This window comes from Haliotis rubra, unplaced genomic scaffold (genome assembly GCF_003918875.1).
Source record: "Haliotis rubra isolate DU_JTF1 unplaced genomic scaffold, ASM391887v1 Scf45, whole genome shotgun sequence".
Lineage (NCBI taxonomy): Eukaryota > Metazoa > Mollusca > Gastropoda > Lepetellida > Haliotidae > Haliotis > Haliotis rubra.
In genome coordinates, this window is record NW_025767135.1 from 346,430 (window position 1) to 369,315 (window position 22,886).

The 22,886-nt window shown below is 42.3% G+C and overlaps 1 protein-coding gene and 1 long non-coding RNA gene across 2 annotated transcripts in view; both read left to right on the plus strand.

Moving 5' to 3' along the window:
* Window positions 1-19,547, plus strand: part of LOC124289861 — a 36,180-nt gene extending 16,633 nt beyond the window's left edge. The window contains exons 2-3 of the mRNA XM_046726539.1: window positions 6,674-6,924; window positions 16,767-19,547. Of these exons, the coding sequence (XP_046582495.1) occupies window positions 6,833-6,924; window positions 16,767-17,343 (669 nt within the window). The 5' untranslated portion in view covers window positions 6,674-6,832 and the 3' untranslated portion in view covers window positions 17,344-19,547. The remainder of the gene's footprint in view (window positions 1-6,673; window positions 6,925-16,766) is intronic.
* A 420-nt stretch (window positions 19,548-19,967) lies between these two features.
* On the plus strand, window positions 19,968-20,871 carry LOC124289864. The gene is made up of 2 exons (XR_006901775.1): window positions 19,968-20,546; window positions 20,579-20,871. It is a non-coding gene; the product is annotated as an uncharacterized LOC124289864 (long non-coding RNA).
* The last annotated feature ends 2,015 nt before the right edge of the window (window positions 20,872-22,886 follow it).

Genomic DNA, 22,886 nt, shown 5'->3' on the forward strand with positions numbered 1-22,886 from the left:
ACACACAAAGTAATTTACTTGTAAATACATAAACAATCAGTGGATGTTCACACACAAAGTAATTTACTTGTAAATACATAAACAATCACTGGATGTTCACACACAAAGTAATTTACTTGTAAATACATAAACAATCACTGGATGTTCACACACAAAGTAATTTACTTGTAAATACATAAACAATCACTGGATGTTCACACACAAAGTAATTTACTTGTAAATACATAAACAATCAATGGATGTTCACACACAAAGTAATTTACTTGTAAATACATAAACAATCACTGGATGTTCACACACAAAGTAATTTACTTGTAAATACATAAACAATCAGTGGATGTTCACACACAAAGTAATTAACTTGTAAATACATAAACTGACTGACTGACTGAGTTTAGTTTTACGCCGCTTTTAGCAATATTCCAGCAATATCACGGCGGGGGACACCAGAAATGGGCTTAACACATTGTGCCCATGTGGGGAATCGAACCCGGGTCTTCGGCGTGACGAGCCAACGCTTTAACCACTAGGCTACCCCACCGCCCCTGAAATACATAAACAATCACTGGATGTTCACACACAAAGTAATTTACTTGTAAATACATAAACAATCACTGGATGTTCACACACAAAGTAATTTACTTGTAAATACATAAACAATCACTGGATGTTCACACACAAAGTAATTTACTTGTAAATACATAAACAATCACAGGATGTTCACACACAAAGTAATTTACTTGTAAATACATAAACAATTACTGGATGTTCACACACAAAGTAATTTACTTGTAAATACATAAACAATCACTGGATGTTCACACACAAAGTAATTTACTTGTAAATACATAAACAATCACTGGATGTTCACACACAAAGTAATTTACTTGTAAATACATAAACAATCACTGGATGTTCACACACAAAGTAATTTACTTGTAAATACATAAACAATCACTGGATGTTCACACACAAAGTAATTTACTTGTAAATACATAAACAATCAGTGGATGTTCACACACAAAGTAATTTACTTGTAAATGTAAACAATCACATAAACAATTTACTGGATGTTCACACACAAATGTAATGGATGTTCACACACAAAGTAATTTACTTGTAAATACATAAACAATCACTGGATGTTCACACACAAAGTAATTTACTTGTAAATACATAAACAATCAGTGGATGTTCACACACAACGTAATTTACTTGTAAATACATAAACAATCACTGGATGTTCACACACAACGTAATTTACTTGTAAATACATAAACAATCAACATCATTTAGCTATACACAGAAAATAACGCAGGGTAATAACTTTATTTAGCGATGCTCACGAAAACCCTCATTGAATGTTAACGATATTGAAGTGTACACACCATACTGGGTGGAGATGAAGCGTTATATAGCTGTGGATCCGCCTCGGCATGTTGTCAATATGTTGCCGTGACGGTGCTTCTGTAGCAAGGAAACACTGATATCGAAGCCCATTACTTAATTGACGTTTCTGATTCATTATTCCCCGTGATTACTTCAGATGTGTCAGTTCTAACAGTGTAATGTTTGCACCACGACGCAGGGAGTGTCCTGTTGTTACGACAGTCGTAGCGCTACGATCGCTTTGTGGCAAATACTCAAATGTTCATCATCCAACTACCTGAACTCCGTAGGACTACAGAGGTGTTCCATCACTGACAATCAGAGACTCTCTGAAATCAATCAGTGTGCTTAAGTCTTCCATCCCTGAAGATCTTCGACTCTCTGAAATCAATCGGTGTGCTTAAGTCTTCCATACCTAAAGATCTTCGACTCTCTGAAATCAATCGGTGTGCTTAAGTCTTCCATCCCTAAATACCTTCGACTCTGAAATCAATCGGTGTGCTTAAGTCTTCCATTACTGAAGATCTTCGACCCTCTGAAATCAATCGGTGTGCTTAAGTCTTCCATCCCTAAATACCTTCGACTCTGAAATCAATCGGTGTGCTTAAGACTTCCATCCCTGAAGATCTTCGCCTCTCTGAAATCAATCGGTGTGCTTAAGTCTTCCATCCCTAAATACCTTCGACTCTGAAATCAATCGGTGTGCTTAAGACTTCCATCCCTGAAGATCTTCGCCTCTCTGAAATCAATCGGTGTGCTTAAGTCTTCCATCCCTAAATATCTTCGACTCTGACATCAATCGGTGTGCTTAAGACTTCCATACCTAAATATCTTCGACTCTGAAATCAATCGGTGTGCTTAAGTCTTCCATTACTGAAGATCTTCGCCTCTCTGAAATCAATCGGTGTGCTTAAGTCTTCCATCCCTAAATACCTTCGACTCTGAAATGAATCGGTGTGCTTAAGTCTTCCATCCCTCTTTTTAAAAAAACACGAACTCAGCCGGAGATATGGTTCGTCTCCCAAGATAATCGACTACCAGCGCCTTGAGCAAGCACTAGTTGCCTGGATATGTGCTCTATATAAGTATCATATAATAATAATCGATCCAGGCTGTGGACTGTTCTATCTGTCTCTATCACCAAAGTCACTGACGCTTAGACATCAGTCGTTTTACTAACATTTGTGATTCATGTGAGGTTTCTCCAGTTTTAACAATTTTGCTGACATCACAATGTTACAGTACATTGAACCAGGAATTCACTGGTCCTTCTGAACGTACATTCAAACAAGTAAAACTTACAACTATACCATTGTGCAGAGTAAGAGAGAAAATATATCTCAACCATAAGAGTGAGTGAGTGAGTGAATTTAGTTTTACGCCGCACTAAGCAATATTCCAGCTATATGGCGGCGGTCTGTAATTTTTTCATAATCGAGTCTGGAACAGACAATCCAGTGATCAACAGTATGAGCATCGATCTACGCAATTGGGATATGATGACGTGTGTCAACCAAGTCAGCGAGCCTGACCACCCGATCCCGTTAGTCGTCTCTTACGACAAGCGTGGGCTACTGAAGATCAATTTTAACCCGGATCTTCACAGGTATCAACCATAAGATGGTGTAAGTGGGAGAAATAGCTCGAACATGTTCGATATCTCGTTTCTTTTGCTTCAGGAATCAACAGATTCCAATGATTCCCACATTACCGATTCACCTCGCACTTGGTGCCACTGAGAAGGTGATGCTGCTACGGAAGCCCGCTGGGGTCAGGCCTTTTGTCTTATGTTCAATATTAATAATAACACCCCTAGTGGGTTTCCATAGGCTGCCACCTGATCACAGCCACTGTTTCAGCGTTGTGACATCCGGGTTACTCAACACGTGATGTAAGTGTTGATTCTACTCAGAAAGTCAATCAGTGTATTTGATTCATCGGATGTCAGCATCTCTGTGTATACCGATGTCTCGTCACTCTGGTGCCACGTGACTGTTCATCTGACCACGAGACAAGAGTGTTATCAATGTAGATGCGGATCCATATAAACTCGCACATCTCACTTTGATCTCCTTCCCAAACTGTCCTGATGGTTATAATGTTTTGTTGACCAGTGTTCTTTTATATTTGATAAATGGCTAAATCCAGTGCGTCAGACGCCAATGTGTAGTCAACAGAATCTATCTGTTTGTGTTGGAATCATGATGGTTGCCTAGACGATCAAACTGGATTGCATTACGTCAGGAGTATTGTTTGGCTATTGTCTCGACCACACTGCAGATTACATAGCGAGATTTGTCTAGTCTATATAGTTTGTCTAGTCTGTATAGTCTATATAGTTTGTCTAGTCTATATAGTCCATCACTGTGTTTCACGACAATTGGTACATGGTGAGTGAAAGAGTTCGGATGACGACGCTTTGAATAGTATTCCAGTTATACCACGGCATGCCAGCTTAACGTGGGATAAAACCCCGGACTACATATATTTACCATGTTGTCTCTTTGAGACGCGACCGCCTCCGTGGTGTAGTGGTTAGAGCGTCCGCCCGGAGAGCGGAAGGTCGCGGGTTCGATCCCCGACTCGCGTCATACCAAAAGACGTTAAAATATGGTACTTGTTGGTCCCTGCCTGGCGCTCGGCATTAATTGGTACAACAAGGACTGGTCGGCTCGGAGTCAGTATAATGTGTCTGAGTGGGGTATTCATGCTTCACTGCGGCGTGGTATCTCAGTGGGCTAGTACTATAACACCAGCTTAAGTCTGGGCTAGTACAAGCAGCCGCACATACACATACACACGCATGCACGTCGTCATATGAGCGAAATATTCTCAAGCACTACGTTAAACCCAATTTCACCTCACCTCACCTCTTTGAGACGCCCGGTATTTATTAGAAGCTGTTGCCCCGGTGTGTATTCCATCACCATGCAAAATTTACATTTGAAGGAATGGCGAAGGAAGTAATCATTAAATGTATTAAGCAAGAATCATAAGGATTTTTAATTACATCAAATGATCCTGCGTCTAACAGAGGCCTGCTTCTGTTTTTGAGACAGTGCGTACGGTCCGGAGTGAATCGGGAGCCGCGAGAATAGATGTCTAATAGGGAAAGTACGGTTTTCTGAATAATGGGTTGTGGTTTGTTGTCGGGGGTGGGTGTGTGGGTGGTTAGGATCTTATTGCAGCCGACGTTGTCATTGATGGAGTCTGCAAATCCAAAACAAGGGAACTTAGCCAAGAAGTTTAACCAAAGCTTCAGGTATATCGGTGATCCGATATCTCTCAGCAACGGTTCAATAGACAAATCCTTTCTACTGATTTACCAATCTGAGCTAGAGATAAAAGCGACCAGTGTAACCTCTTCATCTGTTTTGCAGACTAACTGAGAGCCACAATACACTATCCTCAATACAAAATGACAACAGGAATGACTTCAACCGTCTCATTATGTCGCGCAATATTGCCGTGCCCATGCGAGTGTTTGTGCCTGTGCCATCTTGGTGATACTCTCATCTTTTCTGAAATACCTGGAATAATCCACAAACAGTTTCTTTGCTGTTTAACGCCGCACTCAGCAATGTTCCGGCTATGTTCCAGCTATAAGGCGGCGGTCTGTAAATAATCGAGTCATAAGACCAGACGATCCAGTGATCAACAGCATGAGCATCGATCTACGAAACCGGGATACGATGACATGTTCCATCCAAGCCAGAGAACCTGGCCACCCGTTAGACGCCTCCTACGACAAGCATGGGTTGCCGAAGACCAATTCTAACCCGGATCGTCACGGGTTTCATCCTTCAAGTAATGGATGCAGATAATATATGATAAACAAATGACGGCACATGGTTTCCGCAGCATTACCGAATCACTGGAGAACATCCCAGAACATGCCAAGGCACATAGAAAGTAATTTAAGAATTAAGACGAACAGCGTTTTTGCCACCAAATATCATGTTAGTGCAAACGCTCAATTAACGTCGCCTCGTGCAGGCATGGCGTGAAAAAATAATACGTTTTATAATAATGACCCGATCTATGGTATTCCAAGAGTTCTGTTGCCTTCGCGAAGTAATTTTACAAATCGGACTCGATACTAATAATTCGCGTTTTATATAATTAATACTGAACGTGGTAATTGGGTAGCTTCATCCGGGAAAGTCTGATTAAGAACTGGTTAGTTAATCAGAGCTTCGGAAAATGAAACAGCTCTGGAAATACGTCCAGCAGTCCGCCATGTTGAAGGGAGCGGAGGTAGCCGTATACATCAATTATCATTATTAGCAATTACTACTGGCCGTATCGCAGACCAGCCAGGGTTCTGGCAGGGCTGTGTTGTTGCTCTGGCTGGGAGGCTCACGTCTCCGTCATTACAGCGGCGTGGATGTCGACGGCAGGATGCTGGGTTGGTAGGTGCGGTTTTCGCCGTCAGGAAATGCTGATTACCGTAATGTAGATTAGTGAGGATAAAACAACGGTCAGTTGAGTGTGTTACTTAACTCCGTGTTAAAATGGTGAGCTGGTGATTACTTCTCTCCAGTTATAGCGGTGAACTGGTCATCTGGTTGTTACGTCATACGTCTGGATCGTGCGCATGCGTGAGCGTGATTAGTGTTTCCTGAGATAACCTTGCCAGAAGAATGGTCTGAGCACAAAGTGGCTGCGTGACGCTAGTGGTACTTGGATTTAACCCACAGCAAACATGTAATTACCGTGGATGGATAAATATGAAACTAAAATACCAAAGGATTAACGGAGCGGCGATGATGTCTTAGCCGACGGGTTTAAGAGTGTCTGTGTACATAATTTCAAGAAAGGTAGGCAACCGAAATACGATGAATGGATGTTCTCATCACGTTGCATTATCATTGTTCTCGGCGCCATGTTCTGTCCCTTTGTTGCACTGGATGACATTGAGGTAGAATAACACAATTATGAGCTGGGTAAACGGAGTGTGATTATACGTCATGCGTATACATCTACTCATACTATTGATCACTGGATGGGATGCTGCAGGATCGACTACACCACCGCAAATGAATCTGTTTAAAACTGCCTCTGTTCAGCAGTAAATGGGTACCCGGTGGGATAAGTTATATGACTATTAACATTCTAGCGCCTCACAGGCAGCTCGGGTTATCCGGGGTAACAATGTCCACCATGTTCAGTGCAATATAAGTGGCCTTGATATTATTATGTACAGGTAGCTATTCCTTAACTGAAATGCTTTTAATCTGTTTGTCTGAAGCATCTATGTATTAATTTTCTCATTCCATTTCAGGAAAATACCGTGGATCCCGAAATAATGGAACAGGAGTTACCTCCCCCTGGACATCATGCTAAATACATGCATACCCAAGTTACGGAGAAAACTTAAAGGCTTTGCGCAACTGGCAAGACGCATGAGCTTTGGGAGTGACGTGCGCGCGCAAGGCCTAAGATGACGGTATATTTGCCGGGAACAGTGTTTGCAGGAATCCTTGGAGGCTTGTTCTTCATATCGTGCGTTCTGTCAGCCGTCAAGGCATGCAGGTGGGTCGTGATTCAAACAAGCTTACAGGTGGACCTGAAATCTACCGTCAGTGATTCTAATAACATGTTATATTTACCGTCAGGATATAAAGAGACATCATTCTATTAACGTATTATATCCACCGCCAGGATATAAACAGCCGTGATTATAATAACGTTATATTTACCGTCAGAATATAAACAGACATCATTCTAATAACATGTTACATTTACCGTCAGGATATAAGCAGCGGTGATTCTAATAACGTGTTATATCCACTGTCAGGATATCCGTGGTTCTAATGATATATCCACCGTCGTCATTCTGATAACGTGTTATATCCACCGTCAGGATATACATCGCCGTGGTTCTGATAACGTGTTATATCCACCGTGCTATATCCACCGTCAAGTTGTGGTTCTGAAAACGTGTTATATCCACCGTCAGGATATACATCGCCGTGGTTCTGATAACGTGTTATATCCACCGTCAATGTGTGCAATACCATGAAGCTAATAACGTGTTATATCCACCGTCAATGTGTGCAATACCATGAAGCTAATAACGTGTTATATCCACCGTCAGGATATACATCGCCGTGGTTCTGATAACGTGTTATATCCACCGTCAATGTGTGCAATACCATGAAGCTAATAACGTGTTATATCCACCGTCAGTGTGTGCAATACCATGAAGCTAATAACGTGTTATATCCACCGTCAGTGTGTGCAATACCATGAAGCTAATAACGTGTTATATCCACCGTCAGTGTCTGATAACGTGTTATATCCACCGTCAATGTGTGCAATACCATGAAGCTAATAACGTGTTATATCCACCGTCAGTGTGTGCAATACCATGAAGCTAATAACGTGTTATATCCACCGTCAGTGTGTGCACCGTCTAATAACGTGTTATATCCACCGTCAGTGTGTGCAATGAAGCTAATAACGTGTTATATCCACCGTCAGTGTGTGCAATACCATGAAGCTAATAACGTGTTATATCCACCGTCAGTGTGTGCAATACCATGAAGCTAATAACGTGTTATATCCACCGTCAGTGTGTGCAATACTATGAAGCTAATAACGTGTTATATCCACCGTCAATGTGTGCAATACCATGAAGCTAATAACGTGTTATATCCACCGTCAGTGTGTGCAATACCATGAAGCTAATAACGTGTTATATCCACCGTCAGTGTGTGCAATACCATGAAGCTAATAACGTGTTATATATCCACCGTAATAACGTGTTATATCCACCGTGTGTGCAATACCATGAAGCTAATAACGTGTTATATCCACCGTCAGTGTGTGCAATACCATGAAGCTAATAACGTGTTATATCCACCGTCAGTGTGTGCAATACCATGAAGCTAATAACGTGTTATATCCACCGTCAATGTGTGCAATACCATGAAGCTAATAACGTGTTATATCCACCGTCAGTGTGTGCAATACCATGAAGCTAATAACGTGTTATATCCACCGTCAGTGTGTGCAATACCATGAAGCTAATAACGTGTTATATCCACCCTTAGTACATAACATACAGCAACGTGATTTAATAACATTTTAGATATATCAACCGCTAGGATACACATCGCCGTAATTCTAATATGTTTTGTTTACGATCGAGGTAGAGCCGTCAGTCTAATAACGTTATGTGCACCGTCAGGATATAAAGAGCTGTCTTTTAAATAACGTCTTATATCCACCGTCAGGGTATCCAGGGCCGTGATGCTAATAACGTCTTATATCCACTGTCACGTTACGGTATACAAGGCTGTGATTTAATAACGTGTTATACCCGCCGTCGTGGAATACAGGCAGACAGTGGTATTAATAACGTTTCATGTCCATATCATCAGCGAGACAAAAAGCCTGAGTAATAATTATTTTTTACTCTGAGTATATGTGAGTGTTATGTACATCCCGACCCTAATCTTTCATCAATGTTGTCTTTTTGAACTTTTGACCTTTTATTAGCCGTCGTAGCTATAATCATTGTTGAGAGTGGATTTGACGTGAACTGTTTAAAATAAAAACCCAGAACAGTCTTCCTTATAACTATCAATCAGTTCAATCCAACTGTGTACAATATTAAAGTGAGTGAGGGAGTATAGTTTTACGCCGCTTTTAGCAATATTCCAGCAATATCACGTCGGGGGACACCAGAAATGGGCTTCACACATTGTACCCATGTGGGGATTCGAACCGGGTCTTCGGCGTGACGAGCGAACGCTTTAACCACTAGGCTACCCCACCGCCCCATTTATTAAAAGGCTGGAATAACGTACAACATCCTGAATTTACAGTACCTATATACTTAACCAAAAACGTTAAGGACCCCTTCCAAAAATAGATAAACAAACAGACAAATGGGATGATTTGATGAGCTCAGTCTTAACTACGAAAAGCCCCCCAAAATATGATCAGTAGTATAAAATGCAATTTCATGCTTTCTGTAGATATCACAGCAGATTTGACAAATCGATCATGGTCATTTGGTCAGCTCTGAGGGGACGCTATTGAATTGACACTGCCCTTGCCAACAGGCGTTACGATCGATTACACCCATAAACATGCTGCAGTGCGAAGAAGTAATTACCTTGTGGTCATTTCGACCGATGACCAGTGACTGGACGTGATCGAATGAAAACAGAAGCGTGCACCAGAACAACAGATATGGTGATTATTATACCGGTTATTGATCCGAGGGGTGGGGAAAGGCAGGTATAGGTTTGATGTCGTTAGGGGCAGTTACCATACATGATTTATACCAGAAACAAGATGTTCCTCCCCAACGTGTATTAGCTGAAGTTACCTATCCTCAGTCCACGTCCACTGTTTGATTGACCGCTGCGTTACGAAAAGCATTGAAAAGCAGGGATATCACGTCGGGCAATCGAACCCGAGCCTTCAGCGCAGCGAGCCAACGCTTTTACCACTAGGCACCGTCCCATTGTTGTCAGCGGGGATAGTGGTGATGTCAGGGGTAGGATAGTGGTGATGTTAGTAGCGGGGATAGTGTTGATGTCAGCGGGGATAGTGGTGATATCAGTGGTGGGGATAGTGGTGATGTTAGTAGCGGGGATAGTGGTGATGTTAGTAGCGGGGATAGTGGTGATATTAGTAGCGGGGATTGTGGTGATGTTAGTAGCGCGATAGTGGTGATGTCAGTGGTGGGATAGTGTGACGTCAGTAGTGTGGATAGTAGTGTAGGCTATATTGGAGATAGTATTGATGTCACTAGCCGTTTTAGCGGTGAAATAGGGAGCAGGGATAATGGCGATGTCAGTGGTTGGGATAGTGGGGATGTCACTAACGGGAATAGCTGTGATGTCAGTAGATGCGACAGCGGTACCTACAATGGCACCAGTCCTTAAATAATCCAGTTTAGGAATGATTACATTCTTCGCAGAGCATCAAACGCAAAGCATCACCCGTGATGCAGGTCAAGTTGCATTTTGTCGGTTGATGATGGTGATCGGACGATGCATAACCCATGATCATAACATGACTTAATCAATAGACATGCATTAGATTATTAACAAAATGTGTGCGGATTATAACACTAACCTATTCGCTTCCATCTGGTAACCTAGCGACGGCACGGGGACGCCACGTGGATCACGTGATTTGATCAAAACAAAGTGTGAAGGCGTCACGTCCCTCAGGTGCGAGATGGGAACTGTGTGGCAACTACCACAACACTACTGGCTTCGTTGTGGTGGAAGTCGCGACCCCGTACGACGTTGCTGGGATACTGGTCGACATCTGCAGATCGCCACCTTCAGCTTTAAAGTTACCAACTTGTACCGACATATCTTAAGGCGCCCCCTTTATACTTTTGAGTTTACGCACCTTGCTTTCCCCCAGTGAGGATTCAGTGAGTGAGTATGGTTTTACGCCGCTTTTAGCAATATTCCAGCACTATCACGGCGGGGGACACCAGAAATGACTAGTAGACAGGAACACGTCACAGTAGAGTCGGACAGCACACCGTACATCCAATCCAATCAAATCGTATTCCAGTTCCATTCCCGAAGTGCAATGATGATATAAGATGAAGGTACATTCTAACGACGGTGCCATTTACTAATGTCTGTGAGTACCATCGTGTCCGACAATCTTGTTGCCTAGTGGTTAAAGCGTTGGCTCGTCACGCCGAAGACCCGGGTTCGAATCCCTACATGGGTACAATGTGTAAAGCCCTTTTCTGGTGTCCCCCGCCGTGATGTAGCTGGAATGTTGCTAAAAGCGGCGTAAAACAAAACTCAGTCAGTCAGTCTAAAAGCATCAATACAAAAGAAGCGTAGCCATAAATACACTTCCTGCTTTTGTAAACCTCATATGAAATTGAGATTATGTAAATATTATAGTGCGCTACCTCATCGTAAATATCTTCGAACATTATATATCATTTTTATTTCTGATATACTAGTATAACATCATATTCTTGGAATAACAGCTCTACAATGCGAGCCTGTGTGAAACCTAATACGTCATTTTTATGAGTGGAAGTTTACATTCATGTTTCATGGCTGCTAAACGCGAGACAGACGGAAATGTTGGTCGACGGTGGTGTTTTTAATGCATGTATCATACTTGTGTTTGAAGCTGAGATTGTAGTGTTTCGGTCATTGTTTTCGGCCCAGTAACGTTTTGGTAACGTTTGTATATGTTTGGAGAAATACATTTGCAAGTGTAAGGCTCGCTGACGTAGATATATGTCATACCGTAGATTGATGCTCATGATGTCAGTCACTGGATTGTCTGGCCCAGATTCGATTATCTACAGACAACCATATAGCTAAAATGTGCCGATGGCGACGACGAAAAACCAAACGAAAAAAACAGAAACAAATTCAGTTTAGTTACTTTTGAAATATTGTTGCGTGTAAGAATTGTGTTTGTATGGAGCGCTCATTTATATTTCATTGTCAAAATACATAAACACACACACAAAAGCAAACTCTAATATATTTGACCGTTATAGTGATTATTCAAGCGTGCAAACATCTCCTTGGTGTTGGCAGTTTATTCAAAGTAGTTCTTGCTAGGTCATCTCATTTGCATATTGATGATGATGCCATGTTTATCGGATTTGTTTATTGTGTCGGTAACACTTTCCGTGGTAAAAAGTTGTATTGAAGCAGTCATTTATAGTACTTTGATGGAAATAGGGTCATGCGGCCACAAATGACGCATTCTGGAACCGTCTACTAGATAATGGCGTCTCGGATATAATGCTGGGACTTCCTGTCCCCTGTACAGATACGGGAGTTGGAAAGTGGTTTTCCGTCGCTTCTAGCACCATAGGCGGATCCAGAAATTTTCAAAAAGGGATGGGGTTGGGGTTGGATTCAGAGGGAACCTTGGCTCCGCCATTGCAAAACATTAACTTCAATGTGGTATTTAGTCATTTTTAAAAGTGGGGAGGGGTTCGAACCCCCCCTCTGGATCCGCCACTGAGCACTATCCCAAATATATCACGGCATGAGTATGAATTCCTAGGAGAGAAATAAGAATTAAATACAGAAGAGAATATAAATGGAAATGAAAATAATAAATATCTCAAGCAAAATGCTATTGTGCCCTTTAGACTGACTGACTGAGTTTAGTTTTACGCCGCTTTTAGCAATATTCCAGCAATATCACGGCGGGGAACACCAGAAATGGGCTTAACACATTGTGCCCATGTGGGGAATCGAACCCGGGTCTTCTGCGTGACGAGCCAACGCTTTAACCACTAGGCTACCCCACCGCCCCGTCGCCCTTTAGAAGGAAACAAGAATAATATTCAAATCGCGGCAGAAACTGACAGAAGCCGATTTCAAAGATCTTACCAAGGGCGGGGAGGCAGAAAAAGGGCACTCCTGACAGCTGATTGTGGGTTCGAAGCCCCGTTCGTCCCGAATATATTTTTGGTCCGTCTGCACCATGCTTAAGCCTGTCGGTTTCATATTCCTTCGGGAGTTCCTCCCACATTAAGCAGACAAGCTATGGTATAACTGATACACTGTTCAAAGCTCACGGACCGACTGACAAAGACCTGCAAGCATCATCTAGTTAACGTATTTACTCGAAACTTAAGAATCAATGCGCTGTCTGATAGACCGATATAAATCCAGACAAATCAATCAGCTCTGTCTATAACTCACGCCATCCGTCCGAGCCATGGACTATTGGTAATGACATACCCGGGAATATCGAACTGTTGATTTCGAAGCTGAAATCGCCATCAACTTAAGTGTCAATGTAGTGTGGAAGATCAAACATTCATTTATGTATTCATTTATATATTATATTATAGAGTAAATAGTTTCAGAAGAATTTGTGAGTTGTTACTTGAAGTCAACATGTCAAACGCTCAAGTCAAACCAATATTTGTACGTAGCACAGCAACTGTCAAACATCAGAGATACACAATAGTGCTTTAGCTGATTAGGCATTCCGATAGATGTATGTATATAAACAACACGATTTCTGACTCTAAGAGGTTCGAGCTAAAAAACAATTTCAATAACGCGTGATTGTGTCTGCCACGATATGAGATAGGGGAGGTAACGGTGTATAATTTGTTTGTTTATTGTTGTTTACGTCGCACTCAGCAATATTCCAGCTATATGGCGGCGGTTTGTAAATAATCAAGTCTCGACCAGACAATGCAGTGATCAACAGCATGAGCATCGATCTACGCAGTTGGGATACGATGACATGTGCCAACCATGTCAGCGAGCCTGACCACCCGATCCCGTTAGACGTATCTTACTATAGGTATTGGTTGCTGAAGACCAATTCTAACCCGGATGTTCACGGGTAAACTGTGTATAGTAAGTAGAATCTGTCCCAATTCAAATCAGTAAGTAGAATCTGCCATAGTTCCATCAGTTCCACCAGAATAGATCTTATATTTCGGGGGCGGTGGGGTAGCCTAGTGGTTAAAGCGTTGGCTCGTCACGCCGAAGACCCGGGTTCGAATCCCCACATGGGTACAATGTGTGAAGCCCATTTCTGGTGTTCCCCCGCCGTGGTGTAGCTGGAATATTGCTAAAAGCGGCGTAAAACAAAACTCAGTCAGTCTTATATTTCGACACGATTCCCCTGTGGGCGTATGCTTTACATTCTGACACCTCCATAGGAGAGGGCATAGGTGGAACGGTCTAATCCAAATATATGGCACAAACTTCCTTATGTACATTCGGGAGAAGTCGTTTAAGCTCGATAATCAATCGCCCGCCCGCCGATAATCATGCCCGTAAGCATGTCACGGCTCTTCGCTAGACCGTAGTACTTCCGGTGATAAACAACGTATCATACCTTTTCAAATGGTCGCATAGTTGCCAGTGAGGAACCGATTATCCTTGCAACAGTCAATAGTTATAGAGGCCAAACATGGGTGTACACTTGGTCCGGTCGAGTAAAGTCATATTTGGCGTTCGCGCAAACAAGAACTGGTTTTTGAATATACGCTTGTCACCGAATATCTGGTACCGGAAGTGAGCTGGGCCCCGTCTCGCATATCGCAAGTTGGCTCGCGCAAAGGGAGACGGGAACCAGCTTAGTACCGGAAGTAGCGCCTCGCGAGTCTTACAGTCCCTATTTCGAAGCCTCGACACTGATTAGCTGATCCGAAACTCTACATGACGTATAAACTGTCGATATGTCGGTGTCCTCATGTTAAAGCAGAGGGCTATCGCATCGGAGTAAAATATCTGAATTAAATTGATCTAAATACTTTCCATATAGTATAGTCGTATCCGGACGTTCCAAAAGTAAATGGGTAATCGAGGTCAAGACTAATTCGATGTAAACATCCCAAGCACAACATGGTACGATTTCAGAAAGGTCCCATTTTCCAAGACTTGAACAAATATTAAATATTTTGTGGCTTATGACTTCAAAATACGGAAGGACATATAATCGTGATAATGGTGATTTGTATGTCAATTTCTTCGTCTCAGATATAATGGATCCAGAGGCTTCGAAAGTTTTCCCTCACTCACCCGCACGTTTCATGACAGTGAACGGATAAATGAGTCTCGGGCGGTGCGATGTTCCCGTATCAGTTCAATTCCGAATATTCTCGATATCGAAGCTGCATCAGTTTCCTCCCGTCCATTCCATTCCCACTTCATCCCCAGGCACCCAAGCCCCTTACCCCCAGTTAGTGCTGATCGACCGGACGATGATCCCCCATTGTGCGTCCAATTTACTGGTTGGTAGACCATAGTTTCACGCTGGGAGGGGTTAATTAGTGATGAAGTATGGGAATCGTCAATACTTGTCCATCTCTGGTGATAGTGTTCCCCATCGTGGTTGGTAATGGTCTCTGCTACTGTTGTGTTGAGTGATTGGATGAGCTGACACATTCGCCAAGTACATATTTTACTGCATACTGAATCCCCAAATCAGACATACCACCGATTGATTGGTCGCTTGTAAAAGAGCATTGCTTAAAGTTAAAGTGGATCCTTGAACAAGTTTAGTTTGGTTGTTGTTTTACGCCGCACTCAGCAATATTCCAGTTATATGGCGGCGGTCTGTAAATAATCGAGTTTGACCAGACAATCCAGTGATCAACAGCATGAGCATCGATCTACGCAATTGGGATACGGTGACATGTGCCAACCAAGTCAGCAAGCCTGACCACCCGATCCCGTTAGTCACCTCTTACGACAAGCATTGGTTGCAGATCAAATCTAACCCGGATCTTCACGGGTTCATTGTTTTAAGTTTCACGTAGTTTGCTGTGAATAGATAGTATTGCCTGCAGTATGGGGGACTGAGTTAAACAGCATTACAGTTACATCACGGCGTGTCCGCGAGCATTTCGACACTCAGGAGGGTACCCTCGCCTAACGCGCAATTGTAATAAATATAGAGGGTGTCAAGCTATTACAGACAGATCTGTAACTTTCTAGACCCCTCTGCCAAATGGCAAAACCTGATATACTTGCAAAATATTGAAAATGCGAGGGAAACTTACCATAACTCTTGCACCACGTGTTCTGTTTTCACTGTCCAGCGAGGAAATGGAGTTGCTCTTGGGGCAACTCCACATTTCGTGTGGACAGGGATTCCACCCTGTGTTATTACACTATCTCAAAGTAACGGGGACTATTGGTGTAGCCTAGTGGTTAAAGTGTTCTCTCGACACGCCGAAAACCCGGGTTCGATTGCAATGTGTGAAGTCCATTTCTGTGTCCCCCGCCATGATATTGTTGGAATATTGCTAAAAGCGGCGTAAAACTCACTCACTCAAGGTAACGGAGACGTTAATGGGGACGATGTTAAGGCTTGTGGTTAAAGTGTTTCCTCGTCGCACCGAAGACCCGCGTTCAGTTTTTCCGCGGCATAAACTCATACTCATTCACAAACTCCTTGTATCTTTCTGACGTTATCTAACAAAGATTTCAAGGCAAGTGCTTGTCATATTTTGCGATACTCAAGGAAATCCGTATGGGTTAAGGCGCTACAGTTCGCGGTACAGAGTTGCGTCCCTTAAGTATGTGAGGATCCGCTGGTCTTAGGTTTGCTCCAAGAAACGATCAGATAATGTTGGTACCATGGCCGTCCTATGGCGCTATTATTTTTTGCGTCACTTCGGGCTTTCCTCCCCAAAATGGCTTAGGCGCCAATATATGATTAAAATGTTAATTAAAGTATTGTTAAATCACTCACTCGCACTAACCTCATCCAAATATCATCATGGTCAGAACACTGTGATTTTCTTTACCACAGACTCATCGATAACTGTTTGAGACAGGTGTGTCCTTTTATAACATGTCTGAATAATAACTTGATTTTTCAAAACGTTAAATGTTTAAAAAAAATAGTATCCCTCATTTCAGAGATCGGAAGAAGATTAAGGAGCGGATAGCAGCCCACCGCGCAGCCGCAGTGGCTTGCTCCTTGACCACATCAACATCAGCCGCGTCGTTGAGTCGACCTCGTAGTGCCTCGCAGTACGGTGACCTGGCAGCGCCGGAGATCTTCAACTACAGACGCAGTTCATTCGGCTCCAACGTCATCGTGAGAACATTAGGCGACGATGCGTACGACTTTTATGCAGCCGCAAGCACTCATCCCTCGGTAGTCAGCAACGATTACATGGTCCATCCCCCTGACTACGCGAGGGTACATGGCCGACGTCACCATGACAACCCAATGCCTGATGCCAGATACTACCAGAGAAGGCGGTCGTATGAAAACGCAATGGACAACCCGGCAGTGTTTTACTTTCCCCCTCAGTCCCAGAGGCGTTTGACGGAACCCAACGCTAATTATTTTAAGGGTGGGGTTCCTGGACTTTATGAGGTCCCGAGAGGGGGTCGGGAAGGTAGGCAGATCTATTTTCATGAAATGAATGGATCGAGAGGTACAGAAAATAGGGCATTTGACAACGTCGAGGAATCGCATCAGTTGTGAAGAAATCTTGGTGCTTATGCAAATGACACCATTACACATAAACACACCTGCATCGCCATTAGACAAACACAAATGGACTCAGCTGTCAGTTTAAGGAGTCTAACTCGTAATGTCCAACCCTTTTGCAGCGTGATTAATAAACAGAGGCTAATCTAGCGCTCATGAGATTAATGACTAGAATCTGAAATCTATGTCATGAGTTCACGGCGTATTGTCTGATCTGTGCGTGGTTCATCAAAGCGAAGGTTGCAAGTCCGTGTTAAGGACAGGTCGCTTCGTGATGTTCTGGAAGTCGTGCGATTAATGCATATTCTCTGGCGTCGTGAGGCTGAACATGTCATCTGACATGTAGGTGTTTGCATGACAATAATCTGTACATACTATGTCATGTGTGAAGTCACCTCGTACATGTGAATACCTTGACTTCAAAGCATGCATGTAGAAACATTCAGCTGTTGTGCCTTCTTAAGCGTCTTCGCGAACCTGGTGAGTTAGTGGAAGTTTTCAGGAAGAGTGGAACCGTCAACCAAAGAGTAATGCCAAAATACAATATGTGGCAAATAACAGCAAGATATAGTGTGGTGAATGTCACGAATAGGCTGGCTTCAGAATGTTTCCAAGGCTGGGCAATTACCAGCTGTTATAGAGAACCACATATAACAGTAGTGTGCAATACTGAATCCTATACCTCATTATATCCTTCACTAGCCCAACAGCCTAATGAATGTCTTCATTGCGACACCTTATCAGAAATGTCACACTGAAGGTGGTGTCGAGACACAAAATTCTTTGTACTAGTAATCATTACGGTATGGGAAATCTCTACATTGCATGAACGTGATTTGAAAAGTTGCTTGCGCTAAAAAATGGTTTCGTGCATGGAAATCTAAGTACTTGGTTTGATACGTTGGATACGTCAAATGCTGGAACGCGGAATCTAGAAACAGCATATCTAGAAACGAGCATGAACATACTGACACGTTGATATTAGCGGATATTCACAAGGGATCAAGATACGTTCGTCACTGCCATGAAGTACGTTCAGATGGACATCGATGGAACCGTATTGGCTTACAGCCGGAAAGCATCTTTATCAGGGTGGTGAATCAGCAGAGATACATGTACTGGCTGGTCTTGGAAGCTGGGTTCGGATACAAATACAAGTCCAAGCGTGGAAACAAGGCAGATTAAGTATGTAAAACTATAGTCTAACAGTGATCTCTGTTGTTGATGAAACCTAACCTCCGTGTGTCGGACACTACCATAAACCTCAAGATATTGACCTTCTGTTCTCGCGGTCTGGCCAGTGTTCGTGGACACGATGTAGCTAGGTCTGAATTAACGGGTATGAGCTTAATACTGGAAGTACTTGTGGATTGCGTGTGGTTGGAGCATCAGTACTCCCCACACGCCATTGTGGCTGAGACAAGGATTGGGTGTGCAGCCATAAGCTTATCCCGACCACTGTGGCTGACACACGGCCTACACCGTCGATGAAGTTTAATCAGTGGAGATGGACGGTGGTGTTGTAGTGTGTTGTGATGGACGGTGGTGTTGTAGTGTGTTGTGACAAGATATAGGCCAACGGGAGCTTTATGATGGCTCGTTAGCGGGATCCGGTTCTGGTTTCTGTGTGTGATTAACAATATGGTCTGTGTTTATTAACAGTGACGGGAGTCTTTCCCTCTGATGTGGCGTCGAATGACAACGTCTACATAAATAGGGCTGCGTTGGTGAAATCACTGTGTGGTCCGCCATGATGGGTGACTACAGAAAGTGTTCTCTATACAACTGAAACAAGACAACCTGTTCAATTCGGAAGAACATGTTTTTTGATTTGTTGGTCTTCTTCTGAAGAACTCCCAACCCTTCCATCTTTCAGACTGCATACAGGCGTTATTCGTATGTCACGTGTCACGTCGTCACAGTGATATATCATCCCGCAAGGTTTAGCCACGAGATTATGTTTCACAATAATGCACATATTTAAATATGAGCACATGCATGTTCCCCTAACAAATGGCCTTACACCTCACTGTAGTGCAATAACCTTCCATACCGTCACATTGTCAGAGGATTTTGTCATACACGTGTTACAGTTGTCAGAGTATAACATGTCATATGTCATACTACTTCCGGGTTAGAATTGATCTTCAGTAACCCATGCTTGTCGTAAGAGGCAACTAACGTGATCGGATGGTCAGGCTCGCTGACTTGGTTGACACATGTCATCGTATCCCAGTTGCGTAGATCAATGCTCATGATATTGATCACTGGATTGTCTAGTCCAAACTCGATTATTTACAGACCGCCGCCATATAGCTGGAATATTGCTGAGTGTGGCGATAAACAACAAACCAACTAACTCACTCACTCTTTTCTCATCACTCCGATTAACAAACATAAATCCATTCTTTTAACCAATGGGGCGGTGGGGTAGCCTCGTGGTTAAAGCGTTCGCTCGTCACGCCGAAGACCCGGGTTCGATTCCCCACATGGGTACAATGTGTGAAGCCCATTTCTGGTGTCCCCCGCCGTGATATTGCTGGAATATTGCTAAAAAAACGGCGTAAAACCATACTCACTCACTCACTCCTTTAACCAATACAAAAAACACAATTTATTACCTAATTTAATTTTTTTTTCTAAGTTCGAATTCTCCAGTACTATACTTATTTGTAATAATGAATAATAATATTCAGTATTTAAGGGTATTTTTAGAAAGTATGGCTTTCTTCTCACATAATGTTACACCTTAACATGTGTCCTCCATATTGTCCATACCTATTACCACGTGATCATGTTCAGAGAATTCACTGACTATGTCGCTACATTTTGCCATGTCCGGAACTATCCTCGTTACTCAGGGGTCACATTCATCGTTGTCCAACATTTACCCTTGGTGACAACGACTCTAAAATACCTTAATATTATCATATCATCACTCTTCGTTTCAAAGGACGGAGTTCTGGACCCCCGCCGTGATATTGCTGGAATATTGCTTTAAGCGTCGTAAAACCATACTCACTCAAACTAAAGAGATTATGAAACTCTTAATACGCATGCTTCGAACCAAGTTAACACTATGTCGCCAGTATCCCCGGTGGTGCATGACATATTTCGAACCCCATATTTGTAGTGGGGAATTGGCGCTAATGAGGAGTTATACGGTTTCTGATAAACTTCTTCATAGTAATTGAATGGTAAGAATGCATTCACAGTCTTCACTGACCAGGGTCAATCATTGCAATTAGTCAAAAAGTGCCCATGGTGTACTATATCCTATATTAGCCATGGTAGAGATTAGAATATCTTCGTCATAATTTTCACTTATAACTTAAAAATGCAATATAGTTGACCAGAGTTGATGTTTCTGCTTGTTGACTGAAGCCCCCGAGTTCCATCATAAGCTCTGTAGTATATATTTATCTATGCTGAGTGAACTCGTAAAGAAATGTTTGGTCCGAGGCATTAATACTGACGACCCCTCTCCCACACTGTTTTGTATTAAACAATTCTTTTCCTATACGTTTTCTTTCCTTTAATCAGCGGAATCTCTGCACATCTACACAGTCGTAATTCAAAATATGCTGGATTAACTGGTCCATCGATCACTTAATTGTCTGGTTTGATTTCAGGACTCGTAACAAGGCAGGAATACGGTGCGACGTCGGGTTTAGATACTGACTTGTTCATTCAAATAGTGTGAATGGCGGTGCTATCGGTAGGCAAGACTGACGTTTTATCTCTGAATATATCATTTTGATAGAAACAGATAATTCCTTTTAAATTGAAAATGAATGAGTGAAGTGAGTTTTACGCCGCAGTCAGCAATATTCAAGCTATATGGCGGTGGTCTGTAAATAATCGAGTCTGGACCAGACAATCCAGTGATCAACAGCATGAGAATCGATCTGCGCAATTGGGAACCGATGACATGTGTCAACCAAGCCTTTTACGACAAGCATGGGTTACTGAAGGACCTTCACGGGTAAATTGAACATGAGCACCAGTGAAAAGGAGATTCAGAAAATGAGCAAATCTAGACTTGCTTCATTTGGGGTTTTTTGGCAAAAAGGGCTGGGCGGTAGAGAAAATAATGCGGTTCAGGGACTGTGAGAGAGACTAGGGCGGGGCATGCTTGCCCTTATGTTTAGTGGTCATTTAATATATATTTCACAGTTATTTTGCCCTTGATACTCACAGAAATCTGTTTGTGAGGATGGTGAAAACTGGGCATTTCAGGCACTGCTTTGTGTATATTTTTAGAAGGTACCAATTTTGAAAACCAAGAGATCTTTCCTATAAAAGATTACGTTACTGTTTTTATCAGACGTTCGCAGGATGATTATTAAGTGAACTGCAATGCAAAATATAAGTATATACTTGAAAATTGGATTCGACCCAGAAATACAAACGGTATGAAACCGTTACTAGTCTGGGAACACGAAACACTGCAAACCTGTGGTCAGATCACAACTATGAGACAGTTATCAAATACTACCTATTGAATAACAATATCTTGTTTGTTTAACAATGAGTCACCGTCAGTCGTGAGTATACCTTCTAAGTCCGGCAGGTTTTAAAGTGCCAGGTCTCAATACCAGAGCATTTTACCAATATAAATCGACGTTAGCGTTACTGATGGAATCATAGTAAACATAGTAAACTACGGTTATGTCGAACCTAAAGATGTTTGTTCGCTATAACTAAGGTTCTTTATACGCATTTCGACTAAAATATAATGCAAGTGGCCGGCACCAAAACAAAGTTCGTGATATCCGTCCTTGATTTATGTCAGTTCGTTATAAGAGTTTTTATCACGTAGTTTACTGTATTCTGCGTATCAGCATCAGCATATACAAATCTTGACACAATAAGTACTAATCGACTCAGCAGATATAGTATACAACGTGTATCACAACTGCTAAACAACTGACGGATATAACGAGCTGTCTTGGGCCTCACTTGCTGTGTATTTTAGTCGAATAATGCCTATATCAAACTACTGTTATAACGAAGAAAAATTAGATGTCCTTTGAGTTCGTTATAACCATAGATTACGGTAGTTCTTCTCATTTACACATGATCAATTCGGGCATATCCTTCAATCGTGCACTAGTCGGTGACACTCTCCTACCCAGAGTTCCATGCGGCAAGCCAGCATAGTACCTCTGCCACAGGCCAGAAAGATGTGACGATATAATCTATATATTTCTTAACTCTTTAATTTTTGACGAGTCTACACATCTAATTAAACATCTTTGATAGAATGGTTTAGTTTCACTGAGAAAATATCCTAAAACATGTAACACTATTTCGATTTGCGTAGGGATCCTTTGTTTACATAGGTTGTACGGCCAGGGTTAGACTAAGGCTTAGTCTCTGAATATATATAATTTTGATGGTAACAAACAAGCCCATTTATATTGAAAAGGAGCCCCAGGGAGACCAGAGATTCAGATTCCTGAACCTGAGGAAATCTAGACTTGCTTTATTTAGGGCTTTAGCACTGCAGAGAGGGCTTGGCAGTAGGGAAAATA